The 20,952-nt window shown below is 37.1% G+C and overlaps 1 protein-coding gene across 2 annotated transcripts; it reads left to right on the forward strand.

The window, feature by feature from the left end:
- The first annotated feature begins 113 nt into the window (after window positions 1-113).
- Window positions 114-15,521, forward strand: nsg2 (neuronal vesicle trafficking associated 2). 2 transcript variants are annotated; one of them, XM_046868715.1, is made up of 5 exons: window positions 114-330; window positions 807-965; window positions 4,783-4,902; window positions 12,853-12,963; window positions 14,533-15,521. In XM_046868715.1, exons 2-5 carry the CDS (start codon window positions 837-839, stop codon window positions 14,725-14,727), a joined length of 555 nt encoding a protein of 184 aa, XP_046724671.1. In that variant the 5' UTR covers window positions 114-330; window positions 807-836; the 3' UTR covers window positions 14,728-15,521. The 2 variants fall into 2 exon arrangements, with proteins under 2 accessions (XP_046724671.1, XP_046724670.1); XM_046868714.1 differs by having other exon boundaries at window positions 115-387.
- The last annotated feature ends 5,431 nt before the right edge of the window (window positions 15,522-20,952 follow it).

Consider the following 20,952-nt stretch of genomic DNA (forward strand, 5'->3'; position numbering starts at 1 on the left):
AATCCTCAAGCTTTAACAGACGCCTCTTTATCTGCCACGTGTCAGACTGCACACAGGCAGCAGGGGGCGTTCAGCTCCATCTTTCTTATCGCTCTAACCCACTGCCATTACATCCGAATTAAACGGGCACTTGGGCAAAAGCCCAATGCTAGATTTTCTCTGGATCCCTCTAGCGGCGTCGGCTCGGTTGTGCGTGTGGAGGAGCGGTGTGTTTCACGGAGCCTCACCTCCTCCATACTGCCTCCTTCCTCCTCCTCCTCCTCCTCCTCACAGCTGCGCGTGCACGTCTCCGCCCGACCGCCTTCAACAGAAACAGCGCTCATTGTTTTGGTGAGTGTACATTACTGATCAGCGCTTTCATATACCTGAGATACACAGCTGTGTCTGGTAAGAAACCATCAAAAATAGAGATTATTATTATTGTGGTGGTGATGATGATGATGATGATGATGATGATTTTGTTGTGTCGCTTGTGATAATGTTGGGGTACCTGATCAAGACAAGACATTACTGATTGTACCTGGGTTCTTATATAAACAGCATATTTATGCACAAGGATTTTACATTTAGTATTTTGCACTATAATTTCCTGCGAAATATTTTATGTATAACCGAAAATGTAAAGCTTCATTACGACCTCATAAGGATGCAGTCAGGTAGACAAGAAAAAAAAACAAAAAACATTTATTTATTTATTTATTTCGTGTGTATTTGTGTTGTTGTTGTTTTTTATGTGTGTTTGTGTGTGTGAGAATACAGCAAAAATATGAGTGTTGCTTTCCCCAACCAAAATGGTTATTTTACAGGCTGGAGAAAGAGGAGATCAGTAGATAAAAATGGTTAAACTTGGAAGTAATCTCCAGGACAAAGGGATTAAAGCAGCGACTGTTGAAGATGGATTTCAGACGGTTCCCCTTATCACGCCCTTGGATGTTACTAGTCTTCACTACCAAGCTCCAGACAAGGTAAGGGACATTTCTGTCCTGACAGCCACCTGATCATCTTACATAAGCACTCATCAGATCTTACAACGTATCACAATACAGTAATGGAGTCTTCGCCGCCGGCATGAATATATTTATTAAGATCTCTCAAAGGCTTGCCTGAGAAGTACAATTAAGTTGATTGTTGTATGAATACATACTTTTGTCTGTCCTCTGTGAAACCGAAAGGATTGAAATGATCTATATTACAATATTTGCCTCCCTGTTCCTTATTGAGTTTTGTAATTTTGCACGCTGAAATGAGCCCATCCCACCCAGCGTTTAATTCCTGCCTCACACCCAGTCTTTCTAGGATAGACTTCAGTGGCATCACAACATTAGCCAGGATAAAGTGGGTACTAAAGACAAATGCATGAATAAGATGCTTTGCGTGTTATTTCATGACGATCTCAAGATTTCAGGGAACATGGGTCAGTATACGAGTCAAGGATTTAACTTAAAAAAATAAAGAGACTGTTTTGAAGCCAAATTGCATTTTGGTTCATTTGTGATTCTACTGAGAAAAGCACAGTTAGTGCATGCACCTGCTATCTGGTCACCTTTTCAACTTGTACGCATACAGCATTCTGCTATTCTGCACCACGAGTAATACATCCACTTAACCTTACAAAACCCCACTCCCACTCCCACATATCTGCCAAGGGATTTTTATGATTCTTATGATTCTTTCATTTTGCTGAACATTGTAGATTCTGAAGAGAACCAGCCATCTCCTTTTTTTTTGTCTCAGACATTTCTCATATCGCAATTTTTGTTGGGGTCTGAAATTTGTTTTTGATTCCATTTTTTTGAAAAATAAAAAATGCATTGTGAAAAATTTCTACATTGTTAGAGAGACTATATGATTAAAAGGAATGAAGGAATGAATGAATGTGCTTTTAGACATCATGCAGCATAACAGTCATTAACAATCAGACACAAAATTGCTGGACTTTAAAAAGAAAAAGAAAAAAAATACTACAATAAACACAATATCGAAATAAATGTACACAATATGATTCGAAATATATGTTTAAAATAAAAATTTGGGCTTTTGCTAATTTTATTAAATAACTTTTTAAATAAAAGTTTATAATAGTTCATAGTTATACTAGGTTATTAATAATAATTTTATGTTACAGAAATGTGTGTAAAAATTTATTGGAATCCTGCAATTATATTTTAGGATTTATTGAAAGCTAAGAGCATGAACACAAATATTACACAAAGAACATGCATTGCCCCCTGAGGGCACCAAGATCATAGATTATTGATTTTTACCCTTGACCCTTGTCAGATTTCTCTAGTTTCTCAGAGTCGTTTGTACTGTAGCTGATGAGATATTTATCTTCACAATTTTATGTTATGGAACGTAACTCTGAAATTGTTCCACAATTTGTAGTTGCGTTTTTTTCGCAGATTGGTGTAACTCTGCCCATTTTTTCTTTTGACACTAGACACACATTTTTTTCTAATATACACTATTATTCTTTGCATTATTGTTATATAGATTCCACTATAGCTACTTCTATACTACTCATTATACTACACTATAATACCACACAATATACACTATATACCACTTTATAATAAATATTGTTTTAAAATAAAACTAGTAATTCATGATAAAACTGCATACCCATTTGTTTAAGTTCAGGATATCACACATTTCTATTCATTCTGTTTATTTTTGCTCATTTACATAAAGGGTGACAAAATACTGGATATGTGTTAAAGTTGTTCTGGTAACACCTGCCTTGAACTGTCAGGGCTTTGGCTTTAGGATTATGTATTCACTGTCAATTGCACTTAGGATTTCAACAGTTCTGTAAACGTGTATGCTAACAACAAAGAAAACCTTCAGTCTGGTCGGATTTAGGGCATTTCTGTTTACAGACTGCAAACACTTTGTAAGAACAGACCTAATCAGTCCAGGGTTGATGTAAGGGACACATTTAGAAGGCAACTGAAGAGATGTGATTGGTTTTATATGCATGACAAAAAGCAATCTAGGGGAAATAAATTAGGCCATTATTTCCCAAGGCAACTAGATTATTTCCAGGACACCAATTTAACCTCATTTCCTAAACCCATTGTAGCAAAACAATCATAAGACACAGAGTATGCTGACAGTGATGCTTATTTGAAATTTGTTCTGATCTTGAGATATCTAGTCTGGTGGGCCTCAGATGGGCTCGTAACCCAGCATGTAAATATGGAGGATAAAAAGTGTCAAGTGTACAGTTATACAAGGTGGCAAACAAGGAAAACTGAAAAACATAAATAAAAGTGAGCAATCTTTGCATAATTATAATGTGTTTTTTATTAATATAAAACCTTCTTTAACAGTTGTAGATATTTCCTTGAAACATTTCACCTCAATTCCTAGTTTATTGTTTAGACAATATTGGGTAATTTAACAGGATTATTGATTATTATATCTGAATGAATTCATTATTGTAAATAAGATTTATAATGTAATGCCCGGTTAACGTGTATGAACAACATTGAGAGGAACAAGACAGGTTCTTGTTACTGACTTTAAAGATGTTCATTTGTTTTAGAAACATAAGAATACAGAGATTTTCTGGAGAGGTGCATCTTTAAATAAGGCCCATATGGAGAAGATGGTCCTTGTGTAATGGCATTTTGCAGTAGAGGCTGGCACCCATGTGTCTTATAGGCCAAGATGATGACCCTCATCCAATGATCAGCCTCTGGTTAGACATGAGAGCAGCCTGTGTTTTTTTTCTCCATGGCAATTGAACACTTTGTCTGAGGAGGAGATAGCTACTATCTGGTCTAATTAATCCCAGAATCACAGCACAGCAATGAGTGCTCTTCAAGCGAGCCCTCACTCAAGATTGCAAGTTTCATGGACTGACTCACACAGTTGGGTACTATGACTTTGGACAGAAACCTTCCTGCCCAAAGTCCACCACAGAGTTATTTGGACATCAATGTATGCAAGGCAAGCTGCCACAGCATGTAACTTTCCTTTTTTTAACAGAAGTGACTTCTAAAAAAGACACACCCAAAGACACACAAACTTCATGCATAAGCTAATAAGGATGGTCTTTAATTTAGCAGAAGGTGCTGGGACCCAGCAAAGAGAGCCCTCAACCCTGTTACCCTGATCGCTGATTTATCTGACCTCCACAATGTTGTCTCTGCAGATGGCATTGTTTAAAAATCAGCAATAACTTAAGAGCCAGATGGACTGCCCTTAGTTGCAAGGAGTCAATATGCCCTTAATACCTCTTTGGCATCACATGTCCCTCAAAATATGAGGGAGACTACTGGGCCTTGGAAGCTAATTGGAAAAAAAACTACCACTCCCAAAAAAGGGTTTTGGGGAGTGTAGACCTGTAGTTAGCTTTTTAAAAAATTATGATGAAAAATAGGTGGTAAACACGGTACTGAAAGGGAAAGATGTATCCACTCTTGATAATTATCGTGTGGAGTAAGGATTGGAGAGAAAATTAAGTGGACTATGATTTAGAAGAGCCATTGGATGTTAAGCATTAACAATAGTTTAAACAAGAGGAAGCAAAGCAATTACAGTAAGATCCAAAATTGTTACCTGAAGAAATGTTATTTATTTTCTACCTAAAATACCTCTAATTACAGAAGTCTAGGTAGTTCACAATTTCAGGATTTTAACTGAGTTCCAACAAACTAAAGCAACTTAATTATAATGATCAGGTAAAAGCTTTTCTTGAGCTTGTTTGTTGTTTTATTGTGGGTTATATACCCACTTTTGTATTTTATTTTGTTGTTTACCCACTTTTTTGTGCAGGTTGTGGTAAAGACACGGACTGAATATCAGACGGAGCAGAAGAACAAGGCAAAGATGAAGGTGCCTAAAGTGGAGGAGTACACCATAAGCTTTACTGATGGAGTTTCAGAGAGACTGAAGGTATGGCTTAATTTTTCTTATGTACCAAAACAAATGGCTTTAATTATTTGCTGTTTACTTTAAATACACAGTAGCATTGCTTATCATTATAAGCTTTATGCATGTAATAGATTATGTATATGAATATCTATAACTAATCATGAACCTCCACATTTATTGAATCTGATCTATTGTACCAGTGCTTTTTATTGGTCAAAAATTCTTCAAGAAAGAGAACTTAACTTACCATAACTGGACAATCTGTGGTTTTTTTCTTAGATTATAGAAAAATGATAGGCTTGATAAAGGAGTGTTGTTTATAGCTGCCATAATATAAAACTGGCCTGTTTTGCATACATTGCTCAGAATATCAAATTCTGCAACTATCACTTCACCAAGCCAATTTTAATTGTCATAATCACTTTTAAGAATATACATTTTTGAATATTAATGTGTAGGTAAAGAAATTTGCTATTCATTCATCATGCACAAAAATGACATTAAATGGAAAACATATCTGGATCTACACTGCATGTGTGGAGTATCTAATGTTCTCCAACTAGCATTCTGATTTAGTTAGACTAAATGATGTACCTGTGATGCAATAGCATCCCGTTCATGGGTGAATTCCAGCCTTAGTTATTTCTTGACTGTTATTCAGCATTATACTACACCAGTATTTTCACTGCTCTAACACCCAGTTCAGTCCAAATCAGGTTGTCTACTATCTTGATTTATGTATAATTGATCAGGAAAAGCACTAAAACACTGTATGTAGGACAAAGCTACTACAGGACTGGTGTTGAAAAACACTGATTGTCCGTAATGTATTGAGTACTGACATTTATACAGCCTCCATTGATTTGCATTCGGAGTGAGATATTTGAGTCAGTATGTTTTAGTTCAGAGTTTTTGTATTGGAGAGATGCTGGTGCCAGTGACCTTCCAGGTTTAATTAATTCAGAAATGAAATAGGATGCTTTACTTTAGCGCTGAAGGTCATTGTAGTAACTGATAAAGGGAAAGGGAAATTATATGCTACAAGCACTTAGCCCTCTGCCTGTCCTATTAGGGGATGTGACTTAGATGTGGATCAAAGCTCTCCATTACTTGTAAGGCTTAACTGTGACAGTGGTGTTGCAAATGACAAAAAACAAGAACCATATGGCCCTGAAATCCCCAGCATATTTCTCTGTAACTAATGCACTTCAGGGAGGCATTTAAAAAAAAAAAGTGGAATATTCACACTAATACGTTTTCTCTCCTTTGATTATCATCATCCATCAAAAATTAGTCTGCAGAGCTGCGGGTCTGAAATTGCTTTGACTTTTGCTGAGGGCTGATTTCTGTGTTAATATGTAGAATACAGAGCATCATTTAGAATAGAAAAAGATTACTAATCGCACAGCTCTGTTGCTTGGACTCTCCCAGTGGAAGTCTGCCGTATTCCCTGCTGTTGCTCCACTAGCAGTTGGAGGAAGAATGTTCCTCCTCATTAAATGTTCAAAACAAAGAAAAGCATAGGTCTCTTGGTATCTAGTGCAGCCAAGCAGAACATATTAACACATCATGCTAAAATAAATAAGGAAATAAGACGGCATAACTTAGAGTGGGAAATTTCATCTTGGCTTGCGAAATTTGAGCTGCATTTAATTTATGAGCTGCGCAGACATCTCAGGCCCAGACATGCATCTCACGGCTTAGTTGATGAATGACAGGTTGTTAGTAAGCATGAAAGAGGAAAAGAAAGAAGAGAGAGACAGATGTAGTGAGGAAGATAGATGAGCCAGCACTGCTCTTTGTCAGTTGGCGTCTCTCTGACAGCTGACTACGTAGTTAGTGAAATTCTCACATGCCACCTGTAACTGAAATCTTTTATTTAGTCCCCTAATTATTGAGTGTGGAAAAAGAAGAGAGACAGGCAGTGATAAAATAAGCACCAGTGTGAAAAATGGTGGCAGGCTGTTAATTATGTGCTATTGGAACAGAGCTTAAGCCAATCAGATAGTAAAAAGTCACTTTCCGTCAGCAGCAAGACATTGAGATTGTGAGTATGTTTACAGCCTGGGTGATTTTAGAAACAACTCCTATACTTTACTTGTTACTCAGTCAGTTTTATTGTTGCTGATTTATTAGTTTAAATAATATATTTTGAAATATATGCAGGCTATATTACAAACTTCTCTTACACATTCCCTTAGATTGTAGCAGTTTGCATTGCTCATGTGTCATTCACACTAGGATATGATGCAGAGCATAGAGGTGTCTCCTGAAGCTACATTTAGAATCTTGTAAAAGCTCTACATTTCATGATAAAATATGAACATGATCCCACTTTGATGTAATGCCTTTTTGCTTTACATTTATTTGTTTTTGCTTTTTTTAATTCTGCATTATTGTGCAAAGATTTATGGCAATCTATTCACTATTAAATCAGTTACACAATGTGTACAAAAAGTGAAGAGGTTTGAATATATCCCCAACCCACTGTAGTGAGTGGAAATTATATAACTGAATTATTGATCTAGGGTAAATGATTGTGACTGTGACATACACTGTTGGCAAACTAGAGATCCATAATGAAAAGGCACTCATTTCCCCCTACATAGCATCTAAAGATTGTATTGATTATCTAGTATAAAAGATCAATTGTAATTCATAAGCACTTAATATAAATACATTATGAAAGTAGACATAACAGTGTTAATCTTTTTTTTTTTTTTTTTGGAAACACAAAAGGTAAATATAAGACTTTTGGCATGCAGTACAGATTTGTGGATCAACCATTTTTGCCATTATACATACAGCTTTGTACCGTATTAACTGACCTGTAATGGCTCTCTGTAAATTGCAAATTGTATGTTGGCTAATAAAATGGCCAGTAAGAATGAAACGGCAAAAGACAGACCTAAAGGACATAACAGTTTCTCACTCATGTTAGTCCTTTATATCTGAGTGCTTTGGGAGCAATTAGTACTACTGAACACTTTTCCCTGCTCTCTCTCCATTTTTGCTCAGTGTCTCTCTCTATGTCTCTCCCGCTTCCCTCCCAGTGTTCAGTATACACTGTTAGCATGACTAATAGTGAAGATGCCCAGTGGATTGTCTGTGTGGGAGAGGCTGCCCTAGAGAACTGGCCTTGTTATTCTACTTCTGGATTAAACCCCACAAAAGCTTTAAAACTGCCTGGCAGTTCACTTCTCCAGCAATATTTTGCTTCTACTTTACTCAATCCAAATGCCACGGGTGGTGAAAATAACTTGGATATGTTCTCTTATGCATATGTGATGAGACCTTCAAAAAAGTCCCAAAAGGATTTATGATGCAGCATTTGCAATAAACCCAAATATATTTGGGTTATCCACTTAGCATTCCCTGTCTCTTAGTTTTCTCTTGTCTCTACTGCTGTGATAAGTTTGTACAAGACTTTTTCTTGTAGAACGATGTGGCAACTGCTAGCTTTGAGGCTTTGGCTCCCCTTGTTAGCAGTGCTAGATTTATTAGCATTGTTGTTACCCACGTGTGGGTAGGGGTGTTTCTTCACTCTGTTGATGCCAAAAAAGTACATTCAGCTGACAGATTTAATGCTGGTCCACAAAAGGCACTGTGGTTCTAGGCACAATATACAGAATAAACAAAAAAATAAAAATAAAAGGATTATATGGATGGTACAGCCACAATGGCATGCAAACTTTACAGATCATGGTGACATCCGAATTTATAGATGTATGAATCATTTACAACCTGAATGGTTCATGTGTATACTGTGCATGAGTAAATTACCAGAATGAGTTTAAACATTCTTGTTTAAACTTATGTTTCTTCGTGTTCTTATGTCTGTGCTTGGTAATGCAGAGATCGTAATCCAGATGTGTGATGTCCATGGTGTTTTTGGATGCTCGCTTCCTTGCTCTAGGGGTAAACAGTTCTCAGAGGAGAACCAATAATCTTCTCAGCAGTCCGACCAAACTACTGTAGACTGTAATCAGTGTACAAAGGACTCAATGACAGCTGAGTTAAAATGCAGCAGCTCCTTTGGTACGTTGAAATTTCTCAGCTTGTAAAATGTCTCTTGCTTAGCCTGGATCATGATTGCATCAACGTGTGTCTCTCACTTCAGGTCCTGAGAGAGATGGTATAGCTCAGGAATTTGAATGACTCCACTGCAGCCACAGTGCTGTTCAGGATGGTGAGAATTAAAGGGGTGTTCTGTTATTATCTCTACTGTTTTGAGTGTGTTTGGCTCCAGCATGTTCAAACTTCTGCCTGTATGCAGGTTTGTCACTGTCATGGATGAGGCAGATAATCATAATGTCATCTGCAAAAAAGCTTGACAGAGGGTTTGTTAGCAAAGCAGTTTATATATATTATAGTATATATATATATATATATATATATATATATATATATATATATATATATATATATATATATATATATATAATAAATGTTCTCAACTTAATACATTTCCAATTGCTTCGAATAAATTCACACTATATAATGTGTCTGCAAACAGAATTATATTTACTATTTCATTATTAACCTAACTTTTGAAGGGACTGATTTTAAAACACATTTTCACTAAATGTTTAAATCTGTTTTGTTGCATAGTTAGTTAAAGTACACAAGAGAGTACACAATAACGTGAGCAAAATAAAGCTAGAGTTTATGGTTCTCTATACTGAGCAGCAAGATAAAAAATATCAATTGAGAACAGCAAAACTTCGGCTTGGAGCTGAAAACTAGGACAATGTAATCAGTAACCAAAGAAGGGAAGGAAAATTAACATGGAGAAAACTTTGCATTCCTCAAAGCAAATGCTTTGATAGACACACAGCGTTTTAGCTGAAATGAAAATCTTTAATGCTGACATGGACCTTCATCCAGGAGGATTTTGCTGTGCATAATGTTGTCAGAATTTTCTAGTGAGACTAGGGATACAGAGTAAGCCTAGCATGGAGTATTTTTAGAGAGCAATTAAATGCTACAGTAGAGGTTTTGTGTGAGGATCCAGTAAGAGCACTGTGGAGACTGCTTGTGGAGACCATTTACTTTCATAATTTTTAATTTTTTTTTCCAGTACCATCTAAGACATGGGTGTAAAACTCAGGCCAGATTTGGCCTGTAGTGTAATCATATTTTGCCCTCGAGATCATATTAAATGTGTATTTCCATTAAAAATAAACTTGAGAGGCTATAGATAGATAGAGAGAGACATAATAAGAAACGAATACCACTGATGTGTGTTTTATTTCAAAAGTAATTTCTCATGTGTTTAGAATATTAAGCTTTGGTTGTTCCAGATTCAATGTTTATGCAAAACTAAAGTTTGTTTCCATATGAAAAGGTTCAACATTACATATCTGGAGAGACGGGAAAAAAATTGCAGTCAATTTTTCAATAACTATTGAGTTTGGCTCGCAACTTCATCCCAGTTTTTAATTTTGGCTCACTGTGAATTTGAGTTTGACACCCCTGATCTAAGACATTTCATATAAACTTAAACAATTGTTTCATGCCACTGAAGGACATTGCGACTTGCCCTGAAGCTTGCTTCTGAGGCTTTATGTCGTCCTGAGAGGTAAATCTTTCCCACAGTTTGAGGTCTTGTGCACTCTGAAGTGCGTTTTTATCAAGGACATCTTTGTAATTTTGCTTCAGTTTAGCCACTTGACTATAAAGGCCTGAGATGGTTGTGCTTCAGGTTCTCCCATCTCTGACGGAGGACTTCGGAAACTCAATACACCACGGTGTGTCACTTTCTAGATCATGTCTAATCAATAACATTTGCTACAGCTAGACTCTAGGCAAGACCTAGACACAGTTTAAGAAAATTAAAGCAAACCTGTAGCACCTGAGATCAATTTGGTGTGCCCTAGCCATAGGTCTGAATTCTTGGCTAAATAAGAGAAATTTGTTTTTCACTTTTGAAAAAAACAAAATAGGGAAAAATATAGATGTTTTTTGGTTTGTCTCTGTGGACTGTGTGTAGATTCATGTCCAAAAATCTATTTCAAATTAAATATAAAAGTAACTGCAAAAAGTGCAGGGGTTACATTCTAGACCCGCTGTTTGTTTGATGCTTTATATGCAGCATGCAGTCAGAAAACAGCTGATAGAGAATCTGACTTGACATTCTACAGGATGATTTCCCCAAAGGTGAGATATGATCTACAGACTATTTATATGGTAAAAGAGTAATCTGTAGTCAACCCTGCACAGGACCAGACTCTTGTGGCCATTTTGTTCATTGATCACATTTGGTGAAACCCAGCTACCTGTCATAAATATATAGTCATAGCTATAACAATATAAACCTGGTTCTTTCAACACATCATAATCAATGACAGTATTTTCATTAATGAGTATCTAAAGGGTTTGCAAATCCTTTAAGTTCTGAGAGACATTTCCTGCATACTGAATAAGAGACTCCCAATATCTTGCACCATTATGAAGGCCATTGCCTCATCTGCAGTCAGGAGAAAAGCTTCACTTTCTTTCCCATCACAAATTATGGTGGTGTGAATCGTGCCTTTCGAGTGTTCATGAACTTAATTTAAATTCCACTGCTAGTGTATTTTTACTTGCTAGTTTTTTTAGAACAGCTAAAATTGCCTTTATTTTTGGATAAAAGTGATTGTGTACAGTATGTCCTCTCTGGGATATGTTTTGGGTAGCAGGTAGAGGTAGTCAGAGGATCTCTGATTATATTTTTATACACACCTGATTTGTTATTATTCGCCTTTCCCTTTCTTTTGTTTATTCTTTCTATTATTCATGAGTTTCTCTCAATGTTAATCTGGTGCTGCTTCTATAGAAACATTGCATAAAACAGTATTTGGCATCATTGCTGGAGCACTGGGAAATGTAAAAATGTCTACAGCTATAACAAACAGAATCTGTTATTGTTTTAGGGTTCACTGAATGTTCTCATATTGTGTCAGTGCTGCATCTTGTGATATGACTTCACATTAGAGTGAATGGTTTCAACAGCTCTAGATCAGTTAATATCTAAAAATATATGCTTATCACAACTTAGGAAAGAGCAATGATAAATACTTCTCCCTAACAACCTGAAAAGAACAAAAATTGTTGTCAAAAATACATTCCACGGTCACTTGTATTTTTCTCAATGAAGAGATTTTCTTTTGTTATTTATATGGCTGGCTGATGTGTCATCTCGCGATGCACCTTGGTACGCATAACAATGTATTATGTACAATTTGTGACCTACTCAAATGTATCACCTGTAAAACTTTTGATCCTCCTGATGGCTTTCCTCTTTTGAGGAACTGGTGGAGATCTTTCTGAACTGTTAATTAAGGTAGTAGAAATTTACTTATTTCTAAATAACTGAAACTAAAAACCATGACTCTAAAATCACATTTGTTCCCCTTTCTGATGTTTAATATGAACATTAGCTGAAGCTCTTAACTTGTGTCTGCATGATTGCATGCATTGTGCCGCTGTCACATGACCGGTACCGGTACCCCTGGCCTTCGCCAAAATTTCCGCCCAGCCCATTGGTTTCGCTGACACCATGTTTTCCGCAGAGGGCTTTGATCTGCTGCAGATCTCCGAGAAGGGCGTCACTCAACCTCATCACGCCGGCCAGAAGTTCGAGGTGCCCACCAGAGACCTGCCCCTTGGTGCAGCCACAAGGAAGCTTGCTCCACACTTTGTCTGGTCTTCCTTGTCCTTCAAGGCATTTTACCCAGTGGTGGTCCGCATTAAGTCCCAATTTGTTCTTTGCTGGCACCCGATCTTCCCCATCTTCCTCAAGGCCTGTCCAGTAGTGGCTGCTAAACAGCACATTTTATGAATGTGACGTGAATGTGAATGTGGTTTCAGTCTTATATAAAAACATAAACTACTGGTACTACAGAAGTTAAAACCACTGGTGAAATAGACTTTGACAACACAAATTTTGATAAAGGTCACATTAAGTTTGTGTTCTTTTTTCATTTACAGGTCACAATCCTAATTGTTCTGGCTTTAGCTTTTCTTGCCTGCATAGTGTTCTTAGTGGTGTATAAGGCTTTCACTTATGACCACACCTGCCCAGATGGCTTTGTGTACAAGGTGAGTGAGTATTTATTAGATTTTTTTTAGTGGGTATGGAAAACAGTACATTACAGTACTAAAAATGTTTAAAGTCCATAATGTGCAATGTTCCTGTGAAGCTTTTTAACACCTTAGTAAAATTTAACTTTTCACATGCCCTTTGTTTCAAGTGTTTTGGATTTAGAGTCAGTACATTCTTGAACAATTTGGTTTATTAGAGAGCGTTGTTGTAACGTAAACAGTACAAAGTCCCAAAGGTCTTTGTGTAATTTATTATAAACAAAAGTAACAATACTGGTACTAGACAATTACTGGATCACATGTAGTGCAGATTAAGAAAGTTACATATCAACATTCAAGAGTAGAGGTCGACCGATTGATCGGCTGACCGATTAATCGGGACAATTTTTGGCATTTTTTTTTTAATTCATTGCCATTGGCCAATTGTGCTGCGTATTAGGCCGATTATTTGGCAGGCACATTTGACACACCAAACCGTCCCTGCACATTCTGCTCTTGCAAGAGAGAACCAGCAGGTGGCCGTAGTCTTTTTGCAGTATCCGAACAGGGAAGCCGGAACTGTGAATATATAAAGCATGCAGCGTTCACATCTGCCACAGTCATTACTAACGGATTCGTGTAGCTTTTTTCAATCACGTCTGCTAAGTTTCAAAGATAAGAGCTAGAATAATAAGTGAATAATAAGCTTTCCCTCTTTACTCCGTTGTTGTTTGCTTTCTTCAGTTTTTTTTCTTGTGTGCTCATTCGCTAAGCTGAATAGCCAATCAGAGTTCTCTTTTTTGCCGACGAGCTTCGCTGGTGTTTAGACGTGCAGAATCTCTAAAAAACAGCTGACACCATCTGAATATGGCCAACAGTGTGGAACACAAAAAAAAAATGGCTTGGTGTGTCCCGAGTTTTTCGTTCTTAATCTAGCCTTTCATTAGTTATATTATATGCTAATTCAGGAGAAAGAATGAGAATAACATTTGAAAAGAGAATGCAAGTAACTTTTTAGAATTGTATTGTTTTAACGATCCTTCAATCAACTGTAGTTTAGGCTACAGGTAGGCACCAGGACCAAAACCTGGTAACAAGTGCACTTATTGGAGACGCTTGTGTTGTTCAACAAATGTGTAATTTAAGCAATTTTCTTTATCAATTCTTATTAATTATCTTTTTTATTTTATGAGAATTGGTGTGGGGGGGTGGGGGTTTATCAGACAAACATATTGGCATCGGCCAGAGAAAAACTTATATCAGTCGACCTCTATTCAAGCCAACAGATATGCACTGTGCAAGTAGAAATAGTACAACACAATTAGTAAAACAGTTATAATAGTAGAACATACCGTAAACATCCAATATAATAAAACCCAAATTCCAAAAGCGTTGTGCAAAATGTAAAAAAACTGATTTGCAAATCTCATATTCTAATCACAATTTAATTGGGATTGTAGATAGAAAAATAGATTGTTCTATTCAGAAACAAATTTTACGACATAATCTGACTTGAATCTGCAAACATGTCTTTAAATGATAAAATAAATGTTGTATTTTGAAATTAATCGACTTTCACTCCAACAGCACAAACGATGCATCCCAGCCTCCCTTGAGGCCTACTACACCGCACAGGATGCTCACTCTCGTGGCCGCTTCTACACAGTGATCAGCCACTACAGCAGCATGGCTAAACAGACCATGTCACGCTCTGTCTCACCATGGCTTCCAAATGCCAATATCCAGCACGATGATAAACCACCCAATACTGTCAGCCAATGAGGCTGCTACTTCTGATTTCTCTAGTGGCCATGTCTTCTCATCAACTTCCCTAATGCTATTCTCCAGTTCTACTCTTGTATTTATTTTTTTTACTCATATAGTTCATTTGTACAGGCTATTTATTTATGACTACTTTATTGTACGATTTCTGTTTTTATTGTATTGAATATCAGTTAATTGTTTGTACAAAGGGATGCGTCTGTGACGCATGTCAAAAGCAAGGACCCATAAGAAACCCATAGTTTCATGGCTGTCTTATTCATTGTAAAAGGCATGTTGCAGATACTGTATGGGATTTTTTTTGTGTGCTTTGTTTTCAAGCATATTGTTTCTGTGGTTTTATGTCCACACTGGAATATATGAAGAACACTAATTGAAAGAGAAAAAATCATATAATGGTGAAAAAAATACATGGTTTATGTTATGGTTCCTCCTTGAGCCTAAATGTAAATAGCTCATGATAAGTAACATCCAGTGTCTGTGTTTCCATAGAAGACGTTGTAAGATTAGTACTGTTTATGATTAATATCCTTTTGGAGCTTTGTGTTTTACTTTAGCCTGCAGTCTGTGATCAGTCTGAAGAGGATGTTCCAGGGCCAAAATACCCAATGCTCTGGGAGGTAGAGACCCTGACTGCTGCTTCGTCAGATCTGTGCCATGATTGCTTTTTTATTTCTTGCTGTCTGTGAAAAATAAAACTGTATGCTAAATCCTAGTTACTATGTAGCAAAGCCTTGAATATTTTATTCTGTAGCCTTGGGGTTTAAAACAGTAAAGATGTTATAAGACGTTAACTATTTGTGTACATTTTGTGTCTGCCAGGTTACTTCATTGTTACTGTATAGCTTGCGCCTGTCCTAGCAACATTTTAAGCTGTCAGTGACATTATCATGTAGGCAGCAGTAGTAAGATCAATATTGTACACTAAACTATTCACAAGCCAAGTCAATATAGCGATAAGATGCAGTTAACTCCAAGATTATAGGGACTGTAAATGAAAATAAACAAAATGATATACATTCATTAAGCATTCATCTTCAGAAACAGCTTTATTCTGGTCAGGGTTGCATTGGATCTGGAGACAGTCCTGTGATTTGCACCTAGTAACATTGTACCTTGTAAAGTGTTCAGTGATTCATTAAATTGACATTACAAAGATTTTAAAATATTGAGAGAAAGCAAAAAGTAAACCATTCCTCATCTGGATAAATGATCAATGACACCATTGATAATGGTAATGTATTTAAAAAAAATCTCTTCAATAATTGTCTAGCTTGGAGAGGTGGAGGTACATGCTGGAGAGAAGGGGAATGAAAGTCAGTAGGAGTAAGACAGAGTACATGTGTCTGAATGAGAGGGCGGGCAGTGGAGTGCTGCGGTTGCAGGGAGAAGATAAAGGAGTTCAGCTACCTGGGGTCAACAGGGTAAAGTAATGAGTGTGTTAGAGAATGAAGAAAAGAGTGCAGGCAGGGTGGAGTGGGTGGAGAAGAGTGACAGGAGTGATTTGTGATAGAAGAGTATCTGCGAGAGTGAAAGGGAAAGTTTATAGGACTTTGGTGAGACCTGCGATGTTCTATGGTTTAGAGACAGTGGCATAGTCTAAAAGACTGGATGTGGAGCTGGAGGTAGCAGAGCTGAAGATGCTGAGATTTTGATTGGCAGTGACGAGGATGGACAGGATTAGAAACAAGTTTATTAGAGGAACAGCGCATGTAGGACGTTTTGGAGACAAGGTGAGGGAGGCATGATTTAGATGTTTAGACATGTGCAGAGGAGGGACATGGGGTATATCAGTTGAAGACTACTGAGAATGTAGCTGCCAAGAAGGAGGAAAAGAGGAAGACCAAGGAGGGGGTTAATGGATGAGGTAAGGGGAAGACATGCAGGTAGTTAATTTGTAAGAGGCAGATGTAAAGGACAGAGTAGTATGGAGACGGATGATCCACTCTCTAACGGAAGCAGCCAAAACATGAAGATATCGTATAGCTATTGCTATCATTCTGATACTGTACTCATTTACCTATACTAGTATAAAAAAAAATCTGATTCAAACATGTGACACCATGTGATACTATGTTACATAACCATTTATGTTATTACACTGATGTACAGATAACATGAAATTATGAAAAGTGGGAATATTTCTCAGTAACTGATAAAAATCAAAGCAAAGTGCACATTGAGCTCATTTTTGTCATTAACTGTAATTGTTATATTTCCACACACGTTGGCTTTAAGCAATTTTATCACCTTGTCAAATCACACTTTCCTCTAAAAGGTGGCAAGACACCACATCATCATTCATTATCATTCTCTGTGTGAATGCCCTGAGGGCTCTTAATTCTGTCCCCACTAGGCCATTTAAACATTTTAAACCTTTTGTCTACTGTCACCTGTACAGAATGTGTAAATGCTCTTTTCTCTTTTAAAGATGATGTGATGCATCATGGGCCTCTTTACATCTGAAACCTGTCTTATAAAACCTGGATTCATTCCATTTTGCTATACATGTAACCATCCAAAAACCTGATCAAATAGTGTCAAAAGTGCACTAGAATTTTTTTCCCAAACCTGCCATGGATTACTGTGCAACTTCTGCAACTTCTCTTGGTTTGTGCAAATCATAGAAAGTAAATAATCAGAAGAAGACTTCACCAGAGTACCCTGAGAAGCTTACTAACAAAACATAAAAGCTTATACAGTCGTAGAACATGCAACATCCCGTGAACAGATGAGATAAAGAATACCTTGTACCAGAATGATGAAAAGAAAAGAGTTTAAAGAATGGCTGGAACTGCTGATAATCCAAAACACACCACCTAATCTTTTGCTGCGTCAAAACGAATTGGATGGCGTGTCACACTGCGGGTTGACCTGAAGTGTTGGTGAGTAGAATCTCGGAATGTGCATGTCAAACACGTGACAAGTTGAAAAAATGTCTGCTGATAACAGGAATCTGATAATACAGTGGGCAAAGGTTATCACAGAAAAACTTTTTTTTTTTAAAGCATATAAATTTTGTGTTTAAATTGTTACCACTGTAACTTCAGATTTGTTAGATTAGCTATTTTTTGCTTTACTGTGTTTCATGTTAGAAAGCTGCATGATTAAATGGGTGGCCTGTCACTTCAGAAAACGATGTTCTCAACATACTTCCTCATTCCAAAGAAGGAATTCATGATTTAAATCAATTCTAGATAGAAACAATATTATGGGCATATTATCTTTAATGTTATGTGGTTATAATAACCATGTTATTATTTGCTAATACATTCCCCTTTCGACTTCATAGATTCCACCTGATGTCACGTTACTTACATGTAACAGGGAAAAGACGTGTTTAGACCATTGTGTGGGTGTTTAATTATTTGTGGTAATGAACCACATACAAAAAAAAAAAAGAAAAAAAAGAAAAAGGAAAAAAAAAGGCACAGGAGACAAGGGATAACAGCATGAAACAAAACTCTGGAATAGAGAATACATCAAACAAGGCTAGGAACAACAACGAGAACAATTTGAAACAACGGAAATCATAAGCAAGTTATATAATGTCATTAAAAGGCTAGAAAATGAGCTGCAGATATTAGTTTTCCCCAGATATTGTTGTAGTGTTCTGGAGTGCTCCAGGATTATTAGTTTGTTCTTGTGAGATGGCAATTGCTATGGGAATATAGCTATATAGACCATTCCTGTATGATGATGAGTGATCTTACAGGGTGTCAGTAGCTAGTATACCAAAAGAGGAATCTATATGATCACAATGTTGATTTGTTAGCATAGGCATAGTTAGCATAGAAGTGGGGAGAGGAGGTATAACCACTTAAATTTCAACAAGCCTTTTAAAGTATTAACATGTCTACAATACACATTACACAATTTTTGATCTAATGGATGCAAGATACTGGCCACCATGAAAGGGTGTGTTTTGACATACTTAGTGAATGCAGTGTTGTGTGATTAGAATAAGAGACATTGTGGCGCAGTGATCCTGTTAGAAAGAGAAGCACTGACATCTTGTGGGCAACAGCTGCATGGAGATAGCTGTTGAACTGGGGGGGATGGGCATGATAAAAAAAAAATAATCAAATGATGTACAAAAAAACAAACAAAATATATAAAAGACAAATATATTAATTCTAGCACGGGAGCATGAAAAAATCACAACAAATCATTACACTATAATGGACACTATTATAGCGGAACACATGTACATATACTCCACAATGTTTAATTAGTTTATTATTACAAGGGTTACTTGTGAGAAGTGTAGGCATTAGGATGGAAAAGATTTTGGCATTTTAGAGACAACAAGTGATACTTATAGCTAGAGAGAGTAAGACATGTGTGCAAGCATGTGATGAAAAAGTGAGGGAACAGAAAACAGTATAAAAGCCCTTTTCCAAGAATACAAGAATTTGTCGGTGCTACTGAGCCTGGACCAGTTGGTGTGTAGAGTACTCTGCAGCTGCTGCAGCCATGCCCTGCATCATTTTGTTTAAGATGGGACCACAGGCCATCCCAGATGTGTTTGTTGAACGCAAGAGTGTGAGTCTCGCCAAATTCACAGTGGGTTCTCTGATTGCAGCTGCTATTGCTAGGGGAAGCCCATCTCAGTCTAACAGCTTTTAGGAAACATATTGGATGCCATCTAGATGTTTGGACAAGCAGGGAAGGTTGGAACGGATACAGAAAAGCCTCACTGGGGAGTACTGGCCACACTTATCTGTAAACTTATGGAATAAACGACTAGCAGATATATACATATAAAAACATACAGATTATTACAAACAACCAGCCTTAGAAAAACTTGTTAGAGTGGATTTAGAAGAGGCGCAATTTCTAGTCTAGTACATGAAATAAGAGCTGCTCAGAAAAATACAGAAGATGTGACAGGCCTACAGAATACTGTGGAAAGAAAGATTGCTTAAAAAAATAAGAAAGTTGGGTGACAGGAAGAGAAGAATATGGAATATTATGTGTCCTTCAGTTCCCTCCATATCTGCACCTTTACCTAAGAAAACTCTACTGATAAAATACTTGACTTAATAAATACAAACTCTATTCCAAAAAAGTTGGGACACTGTACAAACTGTGAATAAAAAAAGGAATGCAATAATTTACAAATCTCATAAACTTATATTTTATTCACAATAGAATATAGATAACATATCAAATGTTGAAAGTGAGACATTTTGAAATTTTGGATTTCATGAGAGCTATACATTCCAAAAAAGTTGGGACAGGTAGCAATAAGAGGCCGGAAAAGTTAAATGTACATATAAGGAACAGCTGGAGGACCAATTTACAACTTAATAGGTCAATTGGCAACATGATTGGGTATAAAAAGACTCTCAGAGTGGCAGTGTCTCTTAGAAGTCAAGATGGGCAGAGGATCACCACTTTCCCAACTGCTGTGGCGAAAATAGTACTAGCAATATCAGAAAGAAGTTTCTCAAAGAAAAATTGCAAAGAGTTTGAAGTTATCATCATCTACAGTGCATAATATCATTAAAAGATTTAGAGAATCTGGAACAATCTCTGTGCGTAAGGGTCAAGGCCCGGAAAACCATACTGGATGCTCGTGATCTTCGGGCCCTTAGACGGCACTGCATCACATACAGGAACGCTACTGTAATGGAAATCACAACATGGGCTCAGGAATACTTCCAGAAAACATTGTCGGTGAACACAATCCACCGTGCCATTCGACGTTGCCGGATAAAACTCTATAGGTCAAAAAAGAAGCCATATCTAAACGTGATCCAGAAGCGCAGGCGTTTTTTCTGGGCCAAGGCTCATTTAAAATGGACTGTGGCAATGTGGAAAACTGTTCTGTGATCAGATTAATCAAAAATTTAATTTTCAAAAGTTATTTTTGAAAAACTGGGACACCATGTCATCCGGACTAAAGTGGATAAGGACAACCCAAGTTGTTATCAGTGCTCAGTTCAGAAGCCTACATCTCAGATGGTATGGGGTTGCATAAGTGCGTGTGGCATGGGCAGCTTACACATCTGGAAAGGCTCCATCAATGCTGAAAGGTATATCCAAGTTCTAGAACAACATATGCTCCCATCCACATGTCATCTCTTTCAGGGAAGACCTTGCATTTTCCAACATGACAGTGCCAGACCACATACTGCATCAATTACAACATCATGGCTGGGTCGAAGAAGGATCCAGAGACTGAAATGACCAGCCTGCAGTCCAGATTTTACACCTATA

This window comes from Silurus meridionalis, chromosome 15 (assembly GCF_014805685.1).
Source record: "Silurus meridionalis isolate SWU-2019-XX chromosome 15, ASM1480568v1, whole genome shotgun sequence".
Taxonomy (NCBI): Eukaryota; Metazoa; Chordata; class Actinopteri; order Siluriformes; family Siluridae; genus Silurus; species Silurus meridionalis.